Source organism: Fusarium verticillioides, chromosome 4, assembly GCF_000149555.1.
Source record: "Fusarium verticillioides 7600 chromosome 4, whole genome shotgun sequence".
NCBI classification, from domain to species: Eukaryota; Fungi; Ascomycota; class Sordariomycetes; order Hypocreales; family Nectriaceae; genus Fusarium; species Fusarium verticillioides.
In genome coordinates, this window is record NC_031678.1 from 1,452,919 (window position 1) to 1,471,779 (window position 18,861).

At 48.9% G+C, this 18,861-nt stretch overlaps 6 protein-coding genes across 6 annotated transcripts; 4 read left to right on the forward strand and 2 right to left on the reverse strand.

Annotated features, from left to right (window-relative positions):
• Window positions 1-1,154: 1,154 nt before the first annotated feature.
• FVEG_04817 (hypothetical protein) lies at window positions 1,155-5,334 on the reverse strand (the record flags this gene model as incomplete). Its single annotated transcript, XM_018892722.1, has 4 exons — window positions 1,155-2,937; window positions 2,983-4,448; window positions 4,507-5,041; window positions 5,094-5,334. The coding sequence occupies 4 exons, from the start codon at window positions 5,332-5,334 to the stop codon at window positions 1,160-1,162; spliced, it is 4,020 nt and encodes a 1,339-aa protein (XP_018749459.1). The 3' UTR covers window positions 1,155-1,159.
• A 2,473-nt stretch (window positions 5,335-7,807) lies between these two features.
• FVEG_15547 (hypothetical protein) lies at window positions 7,808-8,413 on the forward strand (the record flags this gene model as incomplete). Its single annotated transcript, XM_018904686.1, has 1 exon — window positions 7,808-8,413. The coding sequence occupies one exon, from the start codon at window positions 7,808-7,810 to the stop codon at window positions 8,411-8,413; it is 606 nt and encodes a 201-aa protein (XP_018749460.1).
• A 404-nt stretch (window positions 8,414-8,817) lies between these two features.
• Window positions 8,818-10,160, forward strand: FVEG_15548 (hypothetical protein; the record flags this gene model as incomplete). The annotated part of the gene is made up of 2 exons (XM_018904687.1): window positions 8,818-9,924; window positions 9,978-10,160. The coding sequence occupies 2 exons, from the start codon at window positions 8,818-8,820 to the stop codon at window positions 10,158-10,160; spliced, it is 1,290 nt and encodes a 429-aa protein (XP_018749461.1).
• Window positions 10,161-10,573: 413 nt separating this feature from the next.
• Window positions 10,574-11,902, forward strand: FVEG_04819 (hypothetical protein). Its single transcript, XM_018892723.1, has 2 exons — window positions 10,574-11,041; window positions 11,089-11,902. The coding sequence occupies exons 1-2, from the start codon at window positions 10,682-10,684 to the stop codon at window positions 11,797-11,799; spliced, it is 1,071 nt and encodes a 356-aa protein (XP_018749462.1). The 5' UTR covers window positions 10,574-10,681; the 3' UTR covers window positions 11,800-11,902.
• A 147-nt stretch (window positions 11,903-12,049) lies between these two features.
• Window positions 12,050-13,569, forward strand: FVEG_15549 (hypothetical protein). The gene has a single exon (XM_018904688.1). The coding sequence runs from the start codon at window positions 12,186-12,188 to the stop codon at window positions 13,497-13,499; it is 1,314 nt and encodes a 437-aa protein (XP_018749463.1). The 5' UTR covers window positions 12,050-12,185; the 3' UTR covers window positions 13,500-13,569.
• On the reverse strand, window positions 13,203-18,206 carry FVEG_04820 (phospholipid-translocating ATPase). The gene is made up of 3 exons (XM_018892724.1): window positions 14,293-18,206; window positions 13,835-14,244; window positions 13,203-13,786 (listed from the first exon to the last, which is right to left on the reverse strand). Exons 1-3 carry the CDS (start codon window positions 17,674-17,676, stop codon window positions 13,669-13,671), a joined length of 3,912 nt encoding a protein of 1,303 aa, XP_018749464.1. The 5' UTR covers window positions 17,677-18,206; the 3' UTR covers window positions 13,203-13,668.
• Between the last annotated feature and the right edge of the window lie 655 nt (window positions 18,207-18,861).

The following is an 18,861-nucleotide window of genomic DNA, read 5'->3' on the forward strand; positions in this document are numbered from 1 at the left end:
AAAGTGATGGACGGGAGGGGTCCTAGCTGGGTCTTACAAGACAAGCCGCCCACCTCGGAGGATATCTTCAGTGGGTATAGAGCTCTGGGGAAGAGGGCGGAACTGAACTGAACTTGGCTTGGAAGATGGAATAGAGTTTATCTTGGTAAAGAGAAATTCAAACCTTGTTGGATGGCCTAGTCACCTCTAGTTTGCGCCTCGTCTCAACTATGGCGGCTCGGAGGTTCCGATGACACCAGGTAGTGAGTGAGTTAGTGTCATTGTGCGGGGACAACTCAACCTTCTGGCTTCTGCAGTAACTAAATAGGTCACCTCAAGGCGTCAGAGGTGGTGTCAGGCATACGGCACAGGGACGGGAAAGGTACAAAGAGGAGAGTTTGTCTCCCAAGAATGCAATGCAGTTTGGGTAACACCAAAAGTGCTCCAATCTTAACATCACCAACCATTGCCCCAGAGATGGGCCGCAAGAGAGCCCGAGCATAAAGACACAAGCACACAATTCTTTCTCAGTGACGACTGACAGAGACTGAGACCGAGAGGTGAGTGACAGCCACATGGCCCATGATTCATGGCCGCAAGGCGCAAGCCACCAAAAAAACCGCCTATCCTCTCCACTCACTACCCGATATACCCAGAACCTCAGAGACCATTCCAGTCAATCTTGCCCCTGAGATCCAAAACCTCGTGCAAGAATTCGCAAAAACTATATCGACAGACTGGTTCAGCTGTTAGCACCCACGATCTTGTCCCGTTCCTCAATTCCTGTGCCTGACATGGTCTTTGCAAGGCTGTTCCTGGCTAGTAATCATTGCCGTCCTTTGTTGGTCATGACTCGGCTTACGCCATCTTTTAGACACCTTCCATGTCCTCAACCAAGCGTGGTTGTATTTCCCTCAGTAGCCTGCCTGTCTAGGGGAGGAAAGAAAACACAGAACCTCGATCCTGAATGACAAAAAGACCTAGGTAATATAGTATAAGCTTAGGATAACTTTTGATGAGTTTATTTTGGCACCCTATATTAAGGCTCGCTGTTTTCTTGCCCCCCAAGGGCCTGCCTCAATTAGGCCCTCTACATGGGTCATCCATGCTAGCTGTCAATCATGGAATTATTGCGGCTTTGTAATTGATTGATTCATTGATTGTTTGATTAAGCAATCGACTATAGGTTGACAGTTACTGTCATATTGTTGCTAAGAACCAACAGCGTTGGTGGCAGCTCATTGCACAGAACTTCCACATCAGACAGATACTGTATAGTAGAAGCTTCATCCAAGCAAGTGCCCTCCGAAGGAATCGGCAGCGTGCTGAGAATGACAGCAGTCTCCTTGGAATGCTGTCGCATCAATTCGTTGACAATGAGATGCTGTGCTCTGCTTGGAAGCTCGTTGAAAGAGAGCTCCAATCCCTGCGGCGTGTAACCCGAATTTTGACCTTCCTCCTCTAGATGTGAACTTAATCTGTATCTTTCAAGCATCTCTGGAATTTGGTCATAGGATTCGCCCCCTCCTTGTGTAGATCCTCGAGAATTCCGCCGCGAATGGAATCGAGAGTGATGCGTTGAGTATGGCTCGCACTCAGACTGTTCCGCGAAACTGACTTTTCTGCTCTCCTCGCCGGCCAACACTTGACCGCTAGACCGGGATCTATTCGGGAACTTCCCTAGTGACGATTGCCGCGAATAACTCGGCCGATACGGTCCGGCTTTGGGAGTCTCAGATTCGGTGCTAGAGGGCGGCGCAAAGCTTATCGTGGATCCCTCTGCTTCCGAGGCCACGATCTTTGTTTCCGGGACCGGGCGGCTGGAGAACTTCACGGCTGAAGACTGCCTGGAAAGATTGGGCCTTCCTGGTGTTGACGCACCGCTACGATAATGGCGTACAATGTCTTCTCGCGTAGGGCTTGGAGGGCGCACACGACTGAAGGCTGCCGAGGGTCCTAGCGAGTCTCGCGAGACAAGGGGAGGAAACTCTTCCGGGGCAGAGTCTGTGCTGCCTCCATGTGGTTGTTGGTTCGTCTGTGTTGCTGATGATTCTGGTGCAACTTGGGAGGCTGATGCTGATGCCGACTGTGATGTCTGGGCTCCACCAACACCAGCGCCAACTCCCTTTACTGTCGCAGACGATGACATTGTACCGTACGACGTACTTGTTCCGACCGCATCTCCAACTGTGTCGGACTTGGACCTTCGGCCAAAGCTTTCCCAGAAGTCACCACGCACTCTACCACCCTCATCATGAGAATCTCCACCCGCCAACAATGGCTGGCGAGCTGCATCACTCGGGCCGATGTTGGTTTCGTCAATCGACTCACGGTCTAGTATAGAACTGTACCCCATTTCTTCGTCATCGAGAAGCTCTGCTTGCGAGTCTTCCGCCTCGTCATCCTCGTTATCCGTTTCATCTAATGCACCGTCTGGGAGATGGTGTGTGTGAATTCCCATACTAACCCCCATCTTTGAAAGCATCCGGATAGCCGGCCGTCTTGGTAATTCGGGAACATCCGTCATGCTAGCACGTCGACGGTCGTATATCTCCTCATGAGGGTTATACAAACCGGGCCTTCCAGATATCGTATCATATATGTGCTCCAGCTGATCCAGCTCCTGGGTAGAAGTCATGTTGTCTGATCGGCCTCGGAACATCTGAACATCATCCCACCATTCTTCGTTGCGGAGTGTATCGTTGACGACGATCTCCCATTCGATATCGCTACCTATTCCATTAACGATGAGATCGTAAGTGTTTAGACTGCCTGATGCCAAGCAAAATACTTTGACCTCTGCGTCGATTCTTAATTTTTCAAGAAGTGCCAGAACTCGAGCATGCTCTTCGTTGACCTCACTCTCATATTCCACAAACACCATGACCCGAAGCGTATAAACATGCTTCCAGAGTTGCACACTGTGAAGGATATGCCCGAGCTGCAAAATGAGTGTGTCTACTAATGTTAGCTTGCGCCGTCTTCAAAAGAGATTTGCCTTACATGTATCAAAGTTGGTGGTCAGCAAACTCTTTCCATCAGAAGTAACCTCGGCCGACATCTGGATGGGCCACAGGTCGATGTACTTTTTGGTGTTGGTTCCGTCCTTTCTTGGTGTCTCAAGTGATTCAAAGCCACACCCCACTGCAATGTTAAGTCGATATCTCAACGCAAGGTCCTCTAGTATTGTCAGATACTCTTTTGGAGACATCATGTTCTCAGTACGAATAACGTCCGTTGGTAGGATGCCCTCCATGAGTCTTGCTGACGTGTCACCCCGTCGCCTCCGAGGTCTTTCGGGAGCTTTGCCATTTGACCTAGCGGGCCGTCGCATTTGACTAGACAAAGATACGGGAACATCAGGTACGCGGAGCTTCGGATTCGATTTTCGCAGTTCCTCCATGTTGTAAAACCCAAGCACAGCAATGTTGGGACGCATTCCACCCAGGCCGGCTGATAGTATCAGATTGCGGATACCCCAAGTGATGGTGGGTGACATTGTCAGCTGCACAAAAGCCTTGATCTTGGAGAACTCGTTGATGTATTTTGTCCATGCATGTTGTTGAAGCCGAGCTTCATGAACCCCTGAGTTGAAGTCATCGGTCACGATGACATGGCCAAGAATGTAAAGCGACCCTTTTTTGAGTGAGTTACAAAATTGGATCAATCTGGTCTGTCTGCGAGGGTTGTTGATAAGTAATATAATATGCGGTCTCCAGAATTTGATGTGTTCTGGTCTCAGGCGTAGTAAATACTTCCTTACTTGATGATAGATCAAGTTTTGGCTGACATCGCCCCAGTGCTTGGGAGGGCTGAGGTAATGAATGAGGAGGAATAGCAACACAAGAACGGTGATAGCAATAGCAGCATAGGTCTCATCGATGAAGAACATTGCAAAGCCTGATAAGATGCCGGCAAGGAAAGCAGTCTGCCAGGTGAAGAACTTGAAGCTTGGCCTGAAGTTAGGGGCTGACCCGACTTTGAGAAGGAAGCAAGCCAAATTCATGACGAAGAAAGTCATCTGATATCCCATAGAGATAAAGGTAGCGATCTGGTTGAGATCGGCGAAGAGAGCCAATTGCGCAATGACATAGGTCAGAAGCAAAGCGTAAATCGGCTCGTCACCGTGTTTCGTGCCCTTGCTGAAGAAGCCGAGGCCTGGAAGAAGCTTATCCCTTGCAAAAGCTTGGAACAGCTTGCAGGCACCGATCAGGCCCATAAGAGCGGAGAAGAAGGTGACTGCACATTCACCAGCGAGGATGACAGGCTGGGAGAGGTTGACGAGAGGGATGACATTGTCATTGGCCAGGAAAGATGTGTGAGTTGTGCTCGCAGCCAGTGAAAGGATTACGACAAAGTAAATGATAAAGGTTGTCAACATTGCCCACAGCGTTCCATGAGGAATCGATCTGCTTGGGTCTTTTAGGTCTCCAGACATGGATGCACCCGCGAAGATCCCTGAGGTAGCACTGTCTTGTTGTCAGTACGAGTTTGTTATACACACACAGGTTGGCATGAGGGTCGTACGGAAAGAGAATGCCAAACAGATCACGAAACGTTTCAAGGCCTTTGAATTGAGGGCCGCTGTGAGGAAGGAAGTTGTCGGTCAGGGTATCAAGACTGGGTCCGGTGAAATGAATCCCGAGATCCCTATCATGGAAGGGAGCCTTCAAGATAGCAGAGACTGGGATGCTGACAATGGCCAAGCTCAGGATAGTAAGCAAAGCATTGGAGGCTCTCGAAAAAGTTGCAGATCCCAGAAAACAAAGGCCGGTACAAAGCAACAGGGCAGCTGTTTGGAGGCCGTAGCCAGTCCAGTAACCTGAGGGGAAAGCCGCGCCGAGATTCAGTCTAACACAGTCAATAAGACCAACAACGTTCATGCTTGCATTGAGAACTTGAGCAAGATAGAAGAGGATTCCGATGGAACCACCAAACTCGGGTCCCAGAGACCGTGAGATAAGGTAGTATGCACCGCCGCCCTTGACTTCTCCATTGGATGCGATGGCCGATAGAGAAAGCGTCGTCAGTAAGTCAATGGAGTAAGCTGTAACTAGAAGTCCTGGGGTCTTTGTTAAGATTTATGAAAGGCCTCATGTGCGAGAAAAGCTTACCGAGGATGCCCACGAAACCGATTTTCCCAATGATTTGGCCGAATCGCAAAAACATGAGAATACTCATAATATTGAGAAAAACAGGGATGTAGACGCCCGAGATGCTGCCCAACTTGTTGTGCCGTGGCTCCATGGTGACCGATACCGATCCTCGTCCGCCATGGGACTCGGCTATGCTATTTCGATGTCGTTCTCCCCCATTATTAATTCCCTTGAGATCTGACTGTTGAGGTGTTGTCATGATGAAGTCCAGAGAGCAAAGTCGGGCATTCAGTCAGTCAGTCAGTCATCAGCCAGACGAGGGGTTCAGTAGTAGCGAGCACTGGCCCACATGAGCAAGTATGAGACGGTGAAGAACCGCGGTGGAAAAAAGCACAGAAGAATGAGGCTTTTGAAAGAGGGGAGAAGTCAGAGAAGTAATGATGTTATGGTGTATTCTATTGCTCAAGGACCACTCAGCAATTGGGTAATCGGTCGTCAATCCTATGCTTGCCAAGAGAATTCCAAGCTGAAGCCTCCCGCGTGTTGCATCCAATATTGGGTGTGGTTAGTGTGGTTGTGAGTGGATAATACAAGGGCAGTTCAGTTATTCGGCAATCCGGGCAAAAACGTCCATCTTGGTTTGGACTTTGGAGATCATCACCAATCAAGGACGCCACAACAGCCTCAAGGGAGGGCATTCTTGGGCCTCCATGGCAGTTACAGCAGGAAAGGTATGGAAGTTTGGGGAACAAACGTTAGACGGGGTCAGCAGGGGACTATGGCGCTGCTAATGTTTGCGTTTGGGGTGGTTTCAAGGGTCCACGGGTGCTAGACATTCCCCGCTAAAACATGCATTTTCGGCGGTTAGAGGCCAGTAGAATCCAGTAGTGTTGCTCAGAGCTATCTCTCTGGAGCTCAAGATATCCATGGATGACAGTGATAGTCGTCTTTATGACTCTGTCTGTGGGGAAGTCGGATCATGTGCAAGAGCTGGCATGGGAGGTAACAAAACTTGAGACTTTGATCCTAAATGGCAAAATAAACTATCCGGAAGCTCTCCTTAGGCTTATGAGAACTAACCAAAGTCTTTTTATCTGTCCTTGTCATGGACATGGTCATGGTCAAGGTCTCAAGGTTTCTTGCTCCCGGAAGCTGGCGTAACTTCTTATGCTGGAGCTCATAATGAACCACAAGCTGCAGCTTCGTATCGCGATAGGCGCTGTAGAGTGCTACCAAATGACGTAGGACATGCAGAGGAAATCCACTCTGAAATTCAAGCTTCTGTCGGTGCTTTTGTCGCCGAGGTTTTGAATGCTACCTATTCACGGCATGGCCAGAGAGAAAGGACGAGGCCTGATGCTACAGAGTAAAACACACAAAAACCAAGACCAGAGAGATCGAGATCTCTGATATGAGATATATAGAGATACCTATTCACATGTCGACATGCGCCTCATTCATCTGACTCGGCTCTTAAGGGTCGTGACGCCCCCACTGAGCGTGACAGCATAAACGTGCCCGCTTCATCGCACCAAGTGACGGGTAATGCACATCGATTATTCTTGTGGGGCCGCACAGCCAAGATTGAACAGATTCGTGTAATAAGGTTGATATAATTCGAGTTTGGGTTTGGTTCAGTGTTTCCAGACGAGAGACGTGGCTTCACTGTAGATACTACAAACAGAGGACAACCAGTATCGAAATTAGTGGCCATGATACGGTAGGCATGTTGTGCCGCAATAAAACATATGCGGATAAGAAGAGATCAACACTCGTAAACAAATCCTTCTGAAACGTTACTCATCAACATCCCAAGGTGTTTGACTCGGCCAATCCATATTACAACCCCCGATTTGGTAGGTCCAGTGCAACCCTAGAGATAAGGTTGCAGGCAAGCCGGTTAGATTTCCTTTCAAAGCATTTTACTTGCCGACATCCGCTGGCTCTAGATGAGTCCATACCTAGAATTGTACTCGACGGCAGACATGGAAGCCATGATATGATACCCAATTCAGACTCGGGATGAGTGATGAGACACTTATCACTGCTTACTTATATAAGCTGACTCCTAGCTACAAACACTTTACCATGATTTGTACGTTCATATAAATGATTTACGAGGCACTTCTCTAAGGTATACAGTTTTAGCTAAGGTACAGTACTATTATTTCAAAGTACCTATTTATTTACCTTTTCAACGCGTGGAGTCTTCAACCAATACCTCCACTATTAGCCTAGCTTGGCTCGGCAGCTGCCCTTACTCAGTAGGTCACCAGACTCCAGAGACTGGGCTTCCCTGCGTCTGAGCTTCACCGTCCAGGGCAACTACCAGCTTGGGCATAGGCAGCCTAGAGCCTGTAGCCTTAGGTAGCCTTAGCCTTAGCCTTCGCCTGTATCCAATGCTACGGCTTGGCTAAGCCCTTATCTCACGCTTCCTCTTCACTCCAACAAGAAATTCCGATACCTCTCAATTGACTCTGTCACCCGACCAAGCGTGACATATCCATATAACCTTTGTTCCCGAGATTGTTTTTGGTCATCATTCTTTGTCGTCATTCTTTTTGTTGACTTACTTGGTTCTCCGACTGTCCTATCAGTGTTGCTGGGCACTCCGCCAGTCATCCATCCATCTGCCTACTGCGTCATTACCGCTGTTCGCGACTCAAAACTGCTGTCAACACTGCTCACAGACTATGCGATAAGGCTTGTCACACCTTCAATCGGATTGAAAAATGGCTTCTCCTTCGAGAATCCCATCTGAACAGCCCCCTAGGTCTGCTTCGCCCTCGAGCTTCCGACCTCGATCGATTTCCGCTTCGGTCCCTCGAGCTGATTTGACAGCACGTCTTGCTTCTCCCATCCCGTCACAACTACTTGGAACTACACCTCCCAGAGGTGGCTCGCCACGACCTGATGCAGCTCCACGTGCCGAGAATCTCGAGGATTTGTCCCAGTTGCCTGGAGGCGGGACTAGCGCCCAAGGACCTGGTGTATCTGCTCTCGCCGCTGCACTCTCCAATTCTCTAGGCCAGTCTCCTCCCCGACATGGCACTCCCGCAGCTCGCGTTGCTACTCCCCCGATTCGCTCACAGTCTCCTCTGCTCGGCGGTCGAAATTCGGGGACACCGACCAACTATGGCTCTTTCAATTCACGGTCACAAAATGCGCTGGGCACCAGTGCACCTTACGAGGATCCTGAGATTGTCAAGCGTCATCTAGTCCAACCCTCGGATGAAACCCAGGCTCAGAAGAGTCATCAATTCAAGGTAATTCGAAGGGCAAGCAACCAGCCGAAATCGGCGGTGCTGGACTGGGCGAGGACGAGTTCTCCAGCCTGAAGTTGCAGGGAGGTGATGTGACTCGAGGTATCTACAAGTGGACCGAACAGGCAGAAGCGAGAGCAAAGTACAACCGCAGCAAGAGTTTTGATTTGGGACGACCTGAGCCCGAGGCCGAGGTACTTGACATCAACTCGATAAAGGTGCCCGGTGGCTTCCGAAGAAACCATCTCCGTCGTAGCGTCCAAAGCCCTGGTCCTCAAGGTCATCCTGAGGACGGCCACGCCTCCCCTGCGCCGGGCCAGCCGAGATTGTTTACCTCCAGCTTCCTCGAATTCTTGACGATTTATGGCCACTTCGCTGGTGAGGAACTGGAGGAGGATGACGAGGACTTGGGACCGAACGAGTACTTCTCATCCGGAGAAGACACAGACGAGTACAACTCCGACGACGAGCGGGAGCCTATGGAGGACAGCGCCTTGTTGACGCCTTCAAGACGCAGGCGCAAGCGCAAGGTCCGCGGTGGAACTGGAAACAATAGTCCCATGAACGCGGCCTTGCTGCTTCTCAAGTCCTTTGTCGGTACCGGTGTCCTCTTCCTTCCTCGAGCCTATCTTAACGGAGGCATGCTCTTCAGCAACCTGATTCTCTTTGGCGTTGCCGCTCTGAGCTATTACTGCTTTGTGCTTCTCGTACAAACGCAGCTCAAGGTTGGAGGCTCTTTTGGTGATTTGGGTGGTGCACTTTACGGCAAGCATATGCGCACCCTTATTTTGGCTTCCATTGTCATCAGCCAGATTGGTTTCGTTGCCGCTTACACCGTATTCACTGCCGCCAATTTGCAGGCTTTTGTCAGGGCTGTTTCCGACTGCAAGTCCTCGATCAGTATCCAATGGCTCATTCTTATCCAGATGCTCATCTTCCTGCCATTTGCTCTTCTACGAGATATTGGAAAACTGGCATTTACTGCTCTGGTTGCGGATGCCTTTATTCTGATTGGTCTGGCTTACCTCCTGTACTACGATATTCTGACCCTCAACGCCAACGGTATCTCCGATATCATCATGTTCAACAAGAAGGACTGGACCTTGTTCATCGGAACTGCGATTTTCACATTCGAAGGCATTGGTCTCATTATTCCCGTTCAGGAGTCGATGAGACACCCTCAAAAGTTTCCTCGGGTTCTTCTCATCGTTATGATTATCATCACAGTCCTCTTCATTGGCATGGGAGCCATCTCTTATGCTGCCTACGGTTCTCAAACCGAAACTGTTGTCTTGCTCAACTTGCCTCAGGACAACAAGATGGTCAACGGAGTTCAGTTCTTGTACTCTGTTGCCATTCTACTTTCTACACCATTGCAGATCTTCCCTGCCATTCGTATCGCTGAAACAGAGCTTTTCACTCGCAGTGGCAAGTATAACCCTTGGGTCAAGTGGCAGAAGAATGTCTTCCGTTTCTTCGTGGTGATGCTTTGTGCGGCCATTGCTTGGCTCGGTGCCGACCATCTGGACAAGTTTGTTGCTCTCGTTGGTAACTTTGCCTGCATTCCACTTGTCTTTATCTACCCTGTGAGTTGAAAATGTCAAAAGATTCGATATATAATACTGACTGTTTCTTCTAGCCTATGCTTCATTACAAGGCGATTGCCCGCACGAAGTTCTGGAAGGTGGCCGACATCCTGCTCTGCATCTTTGGATTCATCGCAATGGCGTACGCTACCACACTTACTGCGATGAGTTGGGCCACTGCGGAGCCTAAGCATCCGGGATACTGTGACGAGAGGGGAACAACGGTTGGCTTTTGAGTCTTTGACTCACGTATAGTTGGTGTATAGGTGTGTGAGCCTGAGCTTGAGAGGTTTGACGGCCGCAAGGCTTGCTATACCCGTGTGTTAGTCGAGGATCCATTGCATGTTGTAGCTTGCATTGTGGTGTTGTGTTATTGGATAGATTGTATGTAGCATTTGGAAACGGGTGATGGATGGGAGTTGGAGGTTTTAGCCGGTTGGTTTCGAGTTTCATTATACATCGCGTAAGACAGCATATTCAACTATATATATGTATTCCTCAAGGGTTGTTGGTTCGTGATTTCGTTGATATTAGCAATTGTCTATTAATGATTCGGCTTCGACACGTGGGGGGCCGGCTCGACCGGAAAGTGGGGGGTTCTATATGAATCTCGGAGACCGAGGCGATAATGATGATGTACGTAGTATGTCTATCGCAAAACACCGGGCCGTGATATTCGGGTTATTGGAGGTGTCACCAAAATAAAAGCGAGGTCTCATTCAAAAGTCAAGACCACAGTTGGGTCTCATATCATACCATGTCTTTACGACCGTCAATAAGCTTGACAAGACGCTGTCTCTTTAGCTTATCATCAACGTCCAGGCGAGCTTTTACTCAACAGACACGGCAAACTCGACCTCCGCCTCCTCCGCCCTTTCAGACTGTCGCAACATGTCCAGAGCCGACATGCGGATGCGCGGCTACTCCTGCTATGCCAGAAGATCTTCCTCTGGACCGTGAGGGGCCTCTCAAGGGCGCAATCGCTGGGTATGCAGAGCATGTACTAGTGTGTACAGGAAATGCAGATTGGCCATCGAGAATAGAGGATGATAATGGCGGCGATTGCCTCGCTGCGGATCTGAAAGAATTGTTTGGACGTGGAGGGACGTATAGCGATGTTGGTGCTCTCTTGTTATATACGGATTATCTTACTGATCAATATAGCCTTTTCATAATATTTCTGTTCTCAACTCGTCGTTTCCGAGTTCTGTGTCACCACGTCCTGAAGTTCAGACCACATCCGTCTATTTAGTCCCAAGCTTCAAATACGTCCCGTTTCTACCGCGGGTGTCATTTGATAGTGTAGAAGCACTGGCTAAGGGGTTTCTGCTCCCTAAGAAGCTTCACCCTGCACATGAAGGTCTCTCACCTATACACAGGGATCGCTTGACGCGCAAAGAAGGGTACCAGGGACTACTGCCAGGCGTTCAAGATGTCCGCGAGGTTTTGGTCTTGATATGTGGACATACAGGACGTGATGCGAGGTGCGGTATCATGGCACCTGTTCTGCAAACCGAGTTTGAGGACAAGTTGGAGATGGAGGGTTTCGACGTTATGCATGGACCCGTGCAAGTCAATCTCGGCGACAAACAAGGAATCCAGGGAGAAATCGGTGAAGGCAAGACTACAGCTAGGGTTGGTTTGATCAGTCATATCGGAGGTCACAAGTTTGCTGGCAACGTCATCATTTATCTGCCTCCAGACCTGAAGATGGGCGATGCGCCCCATCCTTTGGCTGGATGCGGAATTTGGTACGGAAGAGTTGATCCAAAGAATGTGGAGGGTATTGTAAAAGAGACTATTCTGAAGGGAAATGTGGTTGCGGATATGTTTAGAGGAGGTATTGATGCTGAGCATAAGATGTTGAGGATGTAAGATATATATATATATATATGTATGTATTGACAGACGGTTAGATACCCCAGATTCAAGACAAACAAAAACTCTCCAATAGAAATATACAACTTATAAGCCATTGCCACACGCTACGTATTCATGAATTGTATTCAATCATGACGGCCATGTATACATGTTGAGGCGATTCATGTGATTCACGTGACCTTGATCTAGTAATTCCAGCTTCAATTTTTGGTGACCATGAGCTCAAGGAACTCCTAAAGATACTGGAAAAGACGGGATCGTGAAGACCAACTCCAAAGTTTTAGCATATCCGCCTTATCTACTCTGTTTTGAATTCAAGTGATTTCATCCTAGATATGAAAGCTCATTAAGACGACTGAAAAACGCTGGGATCAAAACTGATGTGCTCATCACCAACCGATATGATGAGAACCACGTCAAGGATATTCACAATCTCATCGCGTTCTATCGCCCAGAACCGACGATTTTTCATAAAATGTGGTCATTTCCGGAGCCGTGTGTCAATAGCTCAGACACAACCTCCAAGAATCTCATCACGACCTCAGCAACACGCTTCTCAAAAACCAGACTTTTCTACACCTCTTCAATCACGAATATTCCCCTCTCTAATAGTGGTCGGAATAATTCTTGTCAGTGGCGGCTACTATCTTCTCACGCCGCCGTCTCGACCCAACACTCTCAACGAGATAACCTTTGTTCCCTACGGCATCACAGCTCGTGAGGCCATCTCACCAACCTCATTCGTCATCACTGCAGTCCCACGCACACCAAACCCTTCTCTACCATACCTGAACCCCTCAGATAACCTCTGGAGGTATCCTCTCTGGTCTGTGGAGTTCAAGCAGCCCGAGGTGCAAATTTCCCGACATTATACGCCCCTGCCTCCACTGTCTACAGAGGATCCTACGGATGGCTCGCTACGGTTTTATATCCGTACTGTTGGCGATGGTGAGATGTCCAACTATCTAGGTCGAAGACAGGTTGGAGAAGATGTTTTCCTACGTGGTCCACACGTTGGCTTCGAACTAGCAGAGCGATTGGGTGACCACTCTCGTCTTGTCTTTCTTGCCGGCGGTACAGGTGTAGTGCCTGGTATACAAGCAGCTAAGGCTGTCTTGGAAGCGAACGAAAAGTCAAGCGTTGACCTTCTCTGGGCTGTAAGGAAGAGAGAAGAGGTTCAAAAAAGTGCTCCTCCTCGGCAATCATCGTGGAAGTTTTGGCAAGAAAGGAAGCCTACTCCATTAGGATTTGACGTCGAGAGCCCTAGTCCCGTCACAAAGCGCTTACAAGACCTTAAGATGACCTATGGTGATCGTCTAAGGATCCAGGTCGTTGTTGACGAGGAGGGAACTCGCTTCCAGGATAGGGATATTAGCAATGCCATTGCAGCATCGCCAGGAACGGTTGCTTCATTTAATGCAGGCTGTCGACTCCACGATCAAGCAATGCATGTTTACGCCAACGAATTCGCCCTCGCTGAAGGGTCTGGTTGTGTGTGCAAGCCTTCTGAAGGCACCGCTCCCGGGAAAAACTTGTTCATCGTCTCTGGCCCCGACGGTTTCATCGAGTACTATGCCGGGCCCAAGATATGGTTAGGTGGCCAGCAGACTCAAGGTCCGATATCTGGCATAGCTGGCTATCTGCAAAAACAGAACCCTCTCCTGGCAAGAGATTGGCTAATCCTCAAGATGTAAAATCATTATAAGAATAGTCTCATATAATGTATTATAGTTCAAAGCACTCATAAAGAGGCGCATACATCATCTATTGCGTACAAATAAAACATGCAATACTATGTAACAATGGTGCCTTCTACGTGATAACCCAACGCCAACACTAAACTCCAAACCTATGACATTTCCTTTAGTGGCTCTGAACCTTCCTGTACGACGGAGGCTTCATTGTCCTCCTAATCAACTTGCCCACGTATGGCGGGATCAGTGAAACAGCACCAATGGCTAGTACACGCCAGACGAATCCCCTGAGCAGATATTAGTAAATATGACACAAAAAGTTAAGGGCGACTTACCATGTTATCAAGAACTGAAGGTCAAAGTATCCGCCCAAGAAAGGTATGGAGCCGATATACAAGACGAAAGTACCAATGATACTGATGATCATAATGGGATGCCATGTCGTGATCTCAATGGCCACCATGAGAAGCTCGTTGAGCACTAGAACGGTATAGCTGACAGCAACCATCTTGGGCCCGTCGACTTCAGTGAGGATCTGTGACAAGCCCTGAATCATGCCGCCTTGGTAGATGGATACAAAGACCCAAACGAAGAAAGTTCTGTATGATAGAGATCGTCCAGAAGTGAGTTCCTTATAGAGCTCGGGGTAGAGGTTGGCAAGGTTCTCGTCCACATCCTTGTCTAACACAAGTGACAGTACAGGGGCTGCGGTATATACAGTAGCATAGCCGACAAGTAGCCAATCCTACAATCATTAGTTGTCAAGAACGGAGAAATTAAGTCCACGACTTACCTTGTATAGACCCTCAGGCTCAAACTTGATAGCAATACTATACATAGTCTGACACACAGCAATGATCAAACCGCGGTGGATAACAAACTGCGCGAGCTTAGCACTTCGCTTGTAGCTGTTACGGCCATGCCAGACCAATAGCTTGACAAGATGACAGAACTGCTCGATAGAAAAATCTGCCGCCAAACTAGCCTGTCGACCTTCCTTGCCAACAATGCCAACACCAACATCAGCAGCTTGGATCATTGAGACATCGTTGCCACCATCGCCGATACAGCATACGCGCTTTTTGGTGTACTCGCGGATGAGTTTGGCAACTTCGGCTTTTTGGTTTGGCGAACAACGGCAAGCAACAACGGTGGGCAGCTGGACGGCGATGGAGATAAACTCAAGACGGAAGTGTGTCAGAAAGAGAGTCAGACTTTCGCCATCTACCAAGAGACAAGCGTCTGTCTTGCTCCGGAGAAAGTCAAGATGTTCTTGGGCGTTATCCTTCTTCTTGAGCTTGGAAACTGTATAGATGTACTGGCCACGAGCCACCAGTTTGGAGCTGACAGCAACACATCTGGCTGTCTCGACCTTGTCACCAGTCAACATCCAAATCTTGATACCAGCATTGCGGAGGAGCTCTAGAGAAGGTTTCACGTCCTTCTGCAGCTTATCCTCGACACCAGTCACGCCAATGAGTTCCAAGTCATGTTCCAGGTAGTGCGAGACCACCCGCTGCATGCCAGCGTCACGCCCACTGATCGAAAGCGAGGCTTCTTGATAGCGAGCCGAGAACTCCTTGTACTGATCGTATGAGAGCTTCTTGCGACCAACGACCAGTGTGCGTAAGCCTTCACGCGCCATATTGGCGGTCTCCTCGTCGAGCCAATCGTTCGCTGCAACGATGGAGCTCATGACTGTATCAGCACCCTTCTGGAAGAACCAGATTTCGCCAGTAGAGAGACTTGGGTTCTTCACCTTGACGTCTTCGTGGAAGTGAACGATGATACCCATTCGCTTACCTTCGGAAGTAAAAGGGAAAACGTCAAGGATTCGCACGCGAACCACCGGTCTCTTACTGTTCGTGTATTCCAATACCATACTCTTGCGATCTCGGTACACAAGCCTCAGCCCGACTGATTCTGTCCACTTTACAATGGCGATTTCGTCAGGAGATGATGCTTGATACCCAGTAACCTCTTTGCCATCCTCAATATCAACAGTAGGTGTAACATTATGGCAAAGGGCGAGTGCCAGAACTACATCTCGAACTCGCGTGCCAATCTCTCGTCTTGTACGTGTCGTGCCCATTGTTGTAGTGCTAGAGTATGTGGATGATGGAGTGATAAGCATGTTCTGGGCAGCAGCGTCTGCAGATGGCGGGATGTAGAAGCCTTGTTTAACATATGTTGACACTTCGTCCATTGCCTCGTTGGCATAAGACACAGTACCAACATGGATCTTCTTCATTTCCATCTCATTTTGGGTTAGTGTACCAGTTTTGTCGCTGAGCAGGTATTCGATTCGGCCGAGATCTTCTGGTATAGTACTTGTTCGAACAACTGCTCCAGGCATGCCAGGATCGCGTTGGATAAACCAGGAATATGCGCTCTTGCCCATGTCCAAGTTCACACGCAGACTGATGGGGACAATAGTAGAGAACAAAACCAAAAATCGCATAATCTTGACGTACCACACATTGTCCTTAGTGTTTCCGAAACCCTCGAGCGCGACAAGGATGATGGAAAGAGCCAATGTCAACGCGCACAAGATCTTAGTCAAAGAATTGATTTCGTATTCGAGCAGGCCGGTCTTGGAACGAGAGGGGGCTGTTGATAGAGCAGATCGCGTCTGGGGACCTGTGTACATGATGACGGCCAGGGTCGTGGCTTGGGAGGCGATCACAGTATTGGCCCATGCTGTGTTATCAATTGACAGAGCAGCCGTATGGGAAGCGTCAGAGTCTTGTACTGTCGCATGGTGCGCCAATGCATCCTTTCGAGATTCCACCAGCTCGATTGTGCCCAGAAACTCGTTTACCTTCCTGTCTGGCTTTCCACCGGTGACGCGCAGACGAACAAACTCCTCCGTTGGTAGATTTTGTGTGAGTGGTGAAGCAAGTCTGAGCTTCCAATCCGTCTCACCATCCAACTGATCGGTCCTGATGAAAGTCTCCCCTCCTGGTCCGCTTTCAGTCTCTTGCTCTGATGCCGCTTCTGCGGGTTGTTTTCCTTTTGCTTGAGTCTCTTCGCCGTCGAACGCCAACAAGGTATCCTCCTCTGCTGGTTCTTCGGGAATTGGTACAGGAGCTGGCGCCTCGGAAGTGAAGCATTTTAAGATGACAACATCTGCAGGTACACGTTGTCCCTTTGTCAGTTTGAGAACATCACCAACTTTCAAATCTTTTGACTTGCGGCTGACTTCGACAACTCGTGAGGATGGCGGAGGTGCCTCGACATCGTCTTCCTCCAGAATGTCTGACAAATTCTCTCGAGCCCCCTTTGACTTCTTCCTGGAGTGTTTCTGTAATACTTCAGACTTGAGCAGTTTTCGTTGGCGTACAGGGGCAAGATTGGAGTCGGCATCCTGGAAAACCAGAATGTTGTACTCTTCCGAATTCGCTTCAGTGTCTCTTCGCCGTCTTGCAATATCATCGAATGCCTCCTTTCCCATGGTAATACAGAGTACAAACGCCAATGGTGCAATGTACGTTAATAAGTAGCCAATTCTCAGGGCGGGTATCGCCTGTGACAGTGCCACGAGAAGGAAGTACATGTTGAAAAAGAAAGAGAATTCGTTGTAGAGGGTAATGGGGAGGAATGTCAAGGCTGTGTACTTGGCATTTGAGATGATGTTGTTTGGAAACCGCACAGGTTGAGTCGATCCCACGGCCACATGTCGAGAAGAGGATGGGTCGTCGTCTTCTTGGTCCTCCGCATCGCTCGGTCCTGGTTTCTTCGAGCCCGACATGAAACTAGGTAGTCGTAAACGTGAAGATACTCGATCCGAGTTCAGAGACTTCCGGCCTTGCGAAGGCTGGCCCCCTAGCAGTGGTTGATCATCCTCATTGTAGCCGGTTCCTTCCGACCATCGAGGCGCACTGCTGTTATGTTCCCCCAATAATGCCTGAGAATGCTCATCGTTTCCGTCCCTGTCCTGGCCGAGGTCGCCATACCCGCGATTCCTCTTTCCAGCTCGCCGCACTCCACCCATGCGCAAGTTTCGCAGTGCTATCCGCGATGTCTGTGGCTCGGTTGAAGGGCGGTCGCTGTCCCTTGGAGCTGGAGTAGTTGATATTGGGTCGAGCTCCTGAATATCTAGATCAAGGTCGGAATCGGAGTCATTCGCGGGAGAGTCGGGTGGGTCGGAAGCTCGATATCGCGGTGAGGGCGGCATCCCTGGCTAAGCTCCTGACGATGAGGAGTAATAGAAAAGGTGCTGTGTGGAAGGTGAAGAACGGAGGATGGGAGCTAGCGGTGCTGCTCAGACATGCTGCGGCGATGATATGAGGACGTTTACGATTCTTTTCGTAGTCGTGCTTTTCTGATTGCAAGACTTTTCTCCCTCGTGTTCCTTGTCGGGGAATTCGGTGTTCGTCTTTGTTCTTTTGGTTGTATACTGTTGGAGGCCGTCGAATCTTTAGGAGCTCTTATCTGTATCGCATTTCAGGGTCGTAGTCGCAAAGGGATCTACGCGTTCAATGTCCGTCCGGCGAACTTGTTGTTGATGAATGCTAGCAGCAATCGAATAGAGGCCAAATTGTGTTTCGTTTGGTACACTTGATGTTTGCTGAGAAATGGTGACTCGTGTCTTGGCTCACCAGGGGACAGATCATTTCAAGACTGGGTGCTGTATCATTTGTATTGTCGGAGCCTACGCTATTGCCAAGCGTCCTCTTGGGGGCGTCACCTTTAAAAAGTGTCCCGTCCCGTTACCACTTACAGAGCCTGGTTCTCATAGATACCTCCGATACAGCTGTAAATTAGCCTTCTTCCAGGTACTTCACATGTAGCTTAGTGGGGCGTGGCGGTAGCTGTCCCTGACAGATTACGTGGAGGTGCATGTATGCTTACCCTGAACGACCTCATGAAATCTCTAGTTCGGGACTCTATGTCAACATGGGGATACGTTTGATTTCCACTACGTATTATCAGGCAGACATATTATATTTCAATTATATGTCCTACGTCACGAGCATACGCACGTACTTTGAATCATTTGTAAATTATCTATTTTACTAGTTTTCATTCGTTCAAAAGCTCCTGGGCCGTTGTTTAACTCTCTCGGACACAGGGTCTCATCATGAGAACCATCCACGCAACCCACGTTCTTATTTACGCTACTGAGTAGATAGATGTCTGAGGGAAAGGAGACAGATCAACATCAAGCTCAAAGGTTTTATGTTTATTACCGGAGATAACGATTTGAAATTAAACACTAGCCATAGGTATATAAATGCCCCCCCCTTTTTTTTTTTTTTTTTTTTTTACCGAGAGCTGTAGATTTCAGCTGATTTCTATGAACCTTGCTTCTTTCCGTTGTGTTGGTATTCTCTAGTCCATGTTGTGCTCTGAGAAAACC

Bases quoted from the DNA above. Each gene is read 5' to 3' on its own strand.
- FVEG_04819 (XM_018892723.1), top strand. From the start codon at position 10,682: ATGTCTTTACGACCGTCAATAAGCTTGACAAGACGCTGTCTCTTTAGC. The intron at 11,042-11,088 runs GTTGGTGCTCTC...TGATCAATATAG, and splicing joins GTGGAGGGACGTATAGCGAT to CCTTTTCATAATATTTCTGT.
- FVEG_15549 (XM_018904688.1), top strand. From the start codon at position 12,186: ATGTGCTCATCACCAACCGATATGATGAGAACCACGTCAAGGATATTC.
- FVEG_04820 (XM_018892724.1), bottom strand. From the start codon at position 17,676: ATGCCGCCCTCACCGCGATATCGAGCTTCCGACCCACCCGACTCTCCC. The intron at 14,245-14,292 runs GTAAGTCGTGGA...TAATGATTGTAG, and splicing joins AGCCTGAGGGTCTATACAAG to GATTGGCTACTTGTCGGCTA. The intron at 13,787-13,834 runs GTAAGTCGCCCT...ATATCTGCTCAG, and splicing joins CTTCAGTTCTTGATAACATG to GGGATTCGTCTGGCGTGTAC.